At 35.4% G+C, this 8,217-nt stretch overlaps 1 protein-coding gene across 1 annotated transcript; it reads left to right on the forward strand.

Moving 5' to 3' along the window:
- Nucleotides 1-7,016: 7,016 nt before the first annotated feature.
- Nucleotides 7,017-7,986, forward strand: LOC111139828 (olfactory receptor 2G3-like). The gene is given in 2 exon segments (XM_022492243.1): nucleotides 7,017-7,624; nucleotides 7,626-7,986. Coding segments are annotated over 2 exon segments (969 nt in total).
- Nucleotides 7,987-8,217: the final 231 nt, after the last annotated feature.

Consider the following 8,217-nt stretch of genomic DNA (forward strand, 5'->3'; position numbering starts at 1 on the left):
TTAAAATATTTAAAAAAGAAAATAGTGTGTATATATGTATATATATACATATATACACACTATTTTCTTTTTTAAATATTTTAAATATTTTAGTTAAATTCTAGTTAGTTAACACACAATGAGATATTAATTTAAAGTGTACAATACACTGATTTAACACTTTCATACAATACCCAGTACCCATCGCAGGGACACTCCTTAATTGCCCTTACCTATTTCATCCATTCCCTCACCCACCTCCCTTCTTGTAACCATCGATTTATTCTTTATAGATATTCTGTATTTTGGCTTGTCTCTCTCAGTCTCTCATTCTTTCATTCCCCCCAATTTGCTCATTTGTTTTGTTTCTTAAATTCCATATATATTGAAATCATACGGTATTTGCCTTTCTCTGACTGACTTATTTCACTTAGTATAATATTCTCCAGTTCCATACACATAATTGCAAGTGGCAAGATGTATGACATATATATGTCATAAATAGTTAAATATGTTAAATATTTATATAATATATATAATATATATCATATATATCCATATATAATACCCATATATAATATATATATATAATCTCATCACATCCTTTTGATCCTTTCATCAATTGATAGTCACTTGGCCTGCTTCCATATCTTGGTTATTATAAATAATGCTGTTATAAATATAGGGGTGCATGTATCCATTTGGATTAATGTTTTTGTATACTTTGGGTAAATATCCAAGACTGTGATGGTTGGATCATAAGGTGATTCTATTGCTAACTTTTTGAGGAACTTCCATAATGTTTCCAGAGTGGCTGTACCGGTTTGCATTCCCACCAACAGTGCATGAGTGTTTCTTTTTACCACATCCTCAGCAATGCCTGTTGTTTCTTGGTTTGTTAATTTTAGCCATTCTGACAGGTGTGAGGTGGTATCTCATTGTGGATTTGATTTGTACTTCCCTGATGATGACTGATGTTGAACAGCATTTCATGTGTATGTTAACCATCTGGATGTCTCTTGAAGAAATGCCCATGTGTTCTGCTCATTTAATTGAATTATTATTGGGAGTTGAGTTTTATAAATCGTTATATATTTTGGGTACTAGCTCTTTACAGATACATCCTTTGCAAACATCTCCCATTCAGTAGGTTATCTTTCAGTTTTGTTGACTGCTTTCTTTGCTGTGCAGAAGCTTTTTATTTTGATGAAGTCGCATTAGTTTATTTTTGCTTTTATTTCCCTTGCCTCAGGAGTAAATGGCAAGATTCCACTCTTTTTTAATCACTGAATAGTATTCCATTTGTATGTATGTGTATATATAAAAGCATATATATAATATATATTTAATATATTTAAATATATTATATTTAAATTAATATAATATAATATAATATAAATATATTATATTTAATATATTCAATACATTGCCTAGATAAGTCAGGAGACTTATCTATAGCAGTTACTATAGCAGATATTAAAGAAGTTATTGCCCGTGTTCTTCTCTAGGATTTTGATGGTTTCAAGTCTCACATTGAGGTCTTTCATTCATTTTGAATTTATTTTTGTGTATAATGTAAGAAAGTGGTCTAATTTCATTCTTCTGCATTTGGCTGTCCAGTTTTCCCAACACCATTTCTTGAAGGGACTGTCTTTTTCTCATTGGGTGTTCTTTCCTGCTTTGTCAAAGATCAGTTGACCATATAGTTGAGGATTCATTTTGGGGTTTTCTATTTTGTTCCATTGATCCATGTGTCCATTTTGGTGCCAGTATGATGCTGTCTTGATTACTACAGCTTTGTAATAAAATTTAATGTTTTCAGTGCAATTGTAAATGGGATTGTTTTCTTAATTTCTCTTTCTGCTGGTTCATAATTGGTGTACCAGAATTGCAACAGATTTCTGCACATTGACTTTGTATCCTGTGACTTCACTGAATTCATGTATCAGTTCTAGCAGTTTTTGGGTGGAGACTTTCAGGTTTTCTATATAGAGTATCATATCATTTGCAAATTGTGTTAGCTTTATTTCTTCCTTGCTGATTTCAATGTCATTCATTCATTCATTCATTCAATTGCTGAGGCTAAGACTTCCATTACTATGTTAAATAAAAGTTGTGTAGTGGACATCCATGTCTTGTTCATGACCATAGAGGAGAAGCTCTTAGTTTTTTCTAATTAGGGATAACATCAGCTGTTGGAATTTCATGTATGGCCTTTATTATGTTGAGGTATGTTCCCCTCTAATTTTACTTTGTTGAGGGTTTTTATCAAGAATGTACGTTGTGGGGGCACCTGGGTGGTTCAGTGGGTTAAAGCCTCTGCCTTCAGCTCAAGTAATGGTCTCAGGGTCCTGAGATCGAGCCTCACATCAGGCTTTCTGCTCAGTGGGAGTCTGCTTCCTCCTCTCTCTCTGCCTGCCTCTCTGTCTACTTGTGATCTCTATCAAATAAGTAAATAAAATCTTAAAAAAACAAAAAAAAGAATGGATGTTGTGGGGCACCTAGGTGGCTCAGATGGTTAGGCATCTGTCTTTGGCTCAGGTAATGATCCCAGGGTGCTGGTATTGAGCCCCACATCAATCTCCCTGCTCATCAGGGAGTCCACTTCTCCCTCTCTCTCCCCACTCTCTGCCCTGCCTGTGTTCTCTCACTCTCTCTGTCAAATAAACAAATAAAATCTTAAAAAAAAAAAAAAAAAAGAATGGATGTTGTACTTTGACAAATGGTTTTCTTGCATCTATTAAAATGCTTATATGGTTCTTATCTTTTCTCTTATTGTTGTGATATATCAGGTTAATTGATTTGGGAATATTGAACCACTCTTATGACCCAGGAATAAATCCTATGTCATTGTGATGAATATGTTTTTAATATATTTTTAAGTGGTGTTTGCTAATATTTTATTGAGAATTTTTACATCCATGTTCATCAGGGTGTTGGTTTATAGTTCTCCTTTTTAGTGGAGTACTTACCTAATTTTGGTATCAGGGTAATGCTGGTGTCATAGAATATATTTGGAAACTCTTTTTTTTTCCTTTTCTATTTTTTGGAATGGTTTGAGAAGAATAGGTATTAAGTCTTTAAATGTTTGTTAGAATTCACCTATGAAGCCATCTGGCCCTGGACTTTTGTTTGTTTGGAGATTTTAGATTACTGATTCAATTTCTTTGCCAATTTTTGATGTACTCAAGTTTTCTATTTATTCTTGTTTCAATTTTGACAAGCTTTATGTTTCTGAGAATTTATCCATCTTCTAGGTTGTCTGGTTTGTTGTCATCTAATTTTTCATAGTATTCTTTTATAATTGCATTTCTATGGTGTGCATAGTTATTTCTCCTTTCTCCTTTATCATTTTATCTATTTCAATTCTTTTTCTCTCTCTTTCTCTTTTTTTTTTCCTTCCTCCCTCCCTTCCTTCCTTCCTTCCTTCCTTCCTTCCTTCCTTAATATGTCTGGCTAAAGGTTTATCAGTTTTATTGATTTTTTTTTTCCCCAAAGAATCAGCTTCTGGGTTCATTGATTTTTTTTTTTTTTTTGCCTTTTTAGTTTCTATAAAATTTATTTCTGTTCTAATCTTTATTTATCTCCTTCTTCTGATTTCGGGCTTTGGTTGTTCTTTTTTATAATTTCTTTAGTGTAATATTTGTCGTTCCATCAGAAATTTTTCTTGCTTATTGAAGTAGGCCTGATTCCTATAAACTTCCCTCTTAGAACAACTTTTGTTGCATCCCAAAAGTTTTGGATCATTGTGTATTTATTTTTTTCCATGCAGTGTTTGGTTCTTCTTTCATTTCCTAGTTAACCCATTCATTGTTAGCAGAATGTTATTTAACCTGCATGAATTTGTTTTCTTTCCAGGTGTGTGTGTGTGTGTGTGTGTGTGTGTGTGTGTGTGTGTCTGTGTGTGTTTGACTTGTAGTTTTACAGAATTGTGGTCATAAAGGATGCATTGTATGCCTTTGATTTTCTTGAATTTCCTGAGGTTTGTTTTGTGGGCTACTATGTGATCCATTCTGAAGAATTTTCAGTGTTCACTTGAAAAATACGTGTATCCTGCTGTTGAAGGATGGGATATTTTGAATATCTCTATTAAATCCATCTGGCCCAGTGTTTCATTCAAAGCCATTATTTCCTTGTTTATTTTCTATTTAGATATTTGTCCATTGATTAAAGTGATGTGTTGAAGTCCTGTAGTTTTATTGTATTTTTCAATTAGTTCCTTAATGTTTGTTATTAAACATTTTATGTATTTGGCTGCTTTCATATTGGGTGCATATATATTTGTAATTGGTATACCTTCTTGTTGAATTGTCCCCTTTGTGATTATATAGTGTCCTTCTTTGTCTATTGTTACAGTCTTTGTTTTAAAGTCTATTTTGTCCAATATAAGTATTGCTATCCTAGCTTTTTTTTTTTTTCTTGACATTTATTTGAATGATAGATGATTCTCCATCTCCTCACTTTAAATCTGCAGGTGTCTTTAGATCTAAAATGGGTCACTGTTAGGCAGCATACAGATTGGTATTTTTTTTTTTTATCCATTCTGTCATGGTATGTCTTTTGATTGGAACATTTATTCCATTTACATTCAAAGTAATTGATAGATATGTATTTATTACCATCTTATTACTTACTTTGTGGTTTATTCTAAAGACCTTCTCTGATGTTGTCTTGTCCTTTCATGGTTTGCTGATTTTCTTCAGTGATATTTTTGAAATTACTTTTCTTTATTCCTTGTGTATTGATTAGTAGTTTTTGATTTATGGTTACTATAAGGTTTGTATACAAAACTTCTTCATAGAGCAGTCTATATTAAGTTGATGGTCATTTAAAGTTGTACATTTTTTCCTCTTTCCTTTATACATCTTAGGTATATGTTAATTCATTTCATATTCTATTTTTTGTGAGTTCACTGACTGATTTTTTACAGAAATATTCATTTTTACTGCTTTTGTGCTTCCTACTTTTACATTGTCACTTTTGATCAGTCCCTTTCACTCAAATAATCCACTTTAATATTTCTTGTGAGGTTGGTTTAGTGGTCACAAACTCCTTTAGTTTTTGTTTGTCTGGAAAATTATCTTTCCTTCTATTCTAAATGATAACCTCACTAGGTAGAGTGTTTTTGGCTACAGATTTTCCCATCCAGCCCTTTGAATGTAGCATACTACTCCCTTCTGGGACAAATTTATGTTGAAAATCTCATGCTAGCCAATGGGCTTCCATTGTAAGTTAATGACTCCTTTTTTCCTGCTGCTTTAAATTTTTCTTATATCTGTATTTTGCCAATTTAATTACAGCATATCTTCATATGTCTCTGGTTTTGTTGCACAAGATGGGCTTCTCTGCTCCCCCTGAATCTCAATATCTGTGTCCTTCCCCAAACATGGAAAGTTTTCAGCTATTATGTCTTCAAATAAATTTTCTGCTCTTTTTCTCTCTTCTTCTTCTCCTGGCACTCCTTTGGTAGGAATGTTATGTTTGATAGACTCACTGAGTTCCCTAAATCTATTCTCATTTTGCATAATTTTTTCCCTCTCTTTTGTTCAGCTTAATTACTTTCCATTTCTCTGTTTTCTAGATTGCTAATTCATCCCTCTGCTTCTTCCAGCCTACTCTTCATTCCATCAAGTATGTTTTCATTTTGTTTATTGAACCCTTTATCTCTATGACATTATTCCTTATCTCTGTGGTAAGGGCTTTCCTCATGTCTTCCACTTTTCTCAAGTCCAGTGGTGTCTTCATGATCACTGCTTTAAATTTTCTGTCAGATATGTTACCTGTATCTGTTTCACTTAGATCACTGGCTGTGTCCTTGTTCTGTTCTTTCATTTTGGATAAATTCCTATGTCTCTTCATTTTTCTGTCTCTGTGTGTCTGTTTCTTTGTGTTAAGAAAGTCAGCTGTGTCTTCTCTTCTTGAAAGTAGTGACTTTATGCTGAAGAGGTCCTGGAGTGCCCTGCAGCACAGTGTCTGCTGTTCCCTAGAACCTGACATTTCAGGAGAGTCTTCTTTGTGTGTTGCTTATCCCCTGCTGTTTTGTCTGAGTCACTTTCCCTTACAGTGCAATTGTCTGCACTTCTTCTACGCCTTTTGTGGGCTATACTTACTCTTTGTGGTGTTAGTGGGACACAGGCAAGCTAGCTTGAAGTGTTGTGCTCACTGGGAATCTTGGAAGTGCAGCAGTTCATGATGGACCTCTAGTCATATCCCAGGTTCCCTGAAGCACTGTAGTGATAGCTTGCTAGGATGGCTGGTGATATGAGGCTGGGTGTGCATGTCAGAATGGCTGGCCATAGCTGGGTCTGGTGTGCAATGTTGGCTGGGAGCACATGCCACATTCTGATGGCAGCATGGAGGTTGGAAATGATGTACCAGCTGAGTGTGGTGTGGCAGCTGCATAGAATGTGTAGTGACAGCTGTGCACCTGGTAGCTGGGCATGGCACATGGTGACAGCCACAAAACCAAAAATTTAGTTTAAAATAAAAATTATTAAATATTTATTCAACTTTGTTTTATAATCTCTAGATAAAGTTTTAAAGCCATGAGTACCTTACTTTTCTCTGTTGATATAGTGTACACAGAGGACTGTGTATGAATGTGTTATAAAGAGGAAAGACGAGGAGAAATTTCCCATCCCCTTTTCTCCCTATGTTAAGAACTGAATATTGTATTTTGCATGCATATTTTTGTTGACAGCTAAAACCACGGAGATGACACTTGCTTCTTTATTTTGAGAGATAGTTAATTTCAGTAGAAATGATCTCATGTTTTTTGATATATGTACAAATTTACACTTGATTGGTTTTAGCAATTAGTGTCCAGACAACTCCAAAGTTGAAAACACTCAAAAGTTTTGGAGAGTCATTGGACTTGATTGATATTCTGAATCAACTACATATTGAGGGTAAAAAATTAAGTTGCACAAGTTTCTTTCCTTCACCCCTTCAACTTGTACATTGTGATTCTATGATAAATTGTTTCACATGTACCTGTTCTCATTTCCCTCTTAGCAGAAGCAGTTCCCTCTGTAGAAATGGAAAGGGCCAATGACAGTTCCCTGTTGGGTTTCATCCTTCTAGGCTTCTCAGACCATCCTCACCTGGAGGCTGCACTCTTTGTATTTGTCCTTTTTTTCTACCTCCTGACGCTTGTGGGGAACTTTGCCATCATCATTATCTCATACCTGGATCCCCTTCTCCACACCCCTATGTACTTTTTCCTCAGCAACCTCTCACTGCTGGACCTCTGCTTCACCACTAGCCTCGCACCTCAGACCCTAGTTAACCTGCGAGATCCAGAGAAGACTATCACTTATGGTGGTTGTGTGGTACAACTCTATATTTCTCTAGCACTGGGCTCCACTGAGTGTATCCTTCTGGCTGTAATGGCTTTGGATCGCTACATTGCTGTCTGCAAGCCCCTCCACTATGTAACTATCATGAACCCACGGCTATGCCAACAGCTAGCATCTATCTCCTGGCTCAGTGGTTTGGCTAATTCCCTGATCCATGCTACTTTTACCTTACAATTGCCTCTTTGTGGCAACCATAGACTTGATCATTTTATTTGTGAAGTACCAGCTCTTCTCAAATTGGCTTGTGTGGACACCACTGTCAATGAGTTGGTGCTTTTTGTGGTTAGTGTTTCTTCTAATCCCCCCAGCACTCATTCTCATTTCCTATGGCTTTATTAGTCAAGCTGTTTTGAAGATAAAGTCAGTGGAAGCAAGGCACAAAGCCTTCAGCACTTGCTCCTCCCACCTTACAGTGGTAATTATTTTCTATGGCACCATAATCTACATGTACCTGCAACCAAGTAACAGCTATACTCAGGACCAAGGCAAGTTTATCTCCCTCTTCTATACCATGGTGACCCCAAGCTTAAATCCTATTGTCTACACTTTAAGGAACAAGGACATGAAAGTAGCTCTGAAAACACTTCTGTCAAAAAAAATGTGCTCCCTACAAACAGGATGTTCAAGGAAGTGTTTCCAAGACATGTAGTCAGTCACCCAGCTTCTATTTAGCCAAACCACATTACCATATTTCCCAATTTCATGCCAGTTAAACTTACATTTACTTAATCTAAAAAGGAAGATTTTCCTCTCATATGGGTAACTAAACAAAATATATGCTTATTTAAATTCAGAGCTTGAGCCATGGGGAAGAGAGCTTTGTATAGATTATAGCCGTCACCACAAAGTTTATGTTTTATTTCTGACATTTATTCTCAGG

This window comes from Enhydra lutris, unplaced genomic scaffold (assembly GCF_002288905.1).
Source record: "Enhydra lutris kenyoni isolate GAN:26980312 unplaced genomic scaffold, ASM228890v2 scaffoldscaffold120, whole genome shotgun sequence".
NCBI classification, from domain to species: domain Eukaryota; kingdom Metazoa; phylum Chordata; class Mammalia; order Carnivora; family Mustelidae; genus Enhydra; species Enhydra lutris.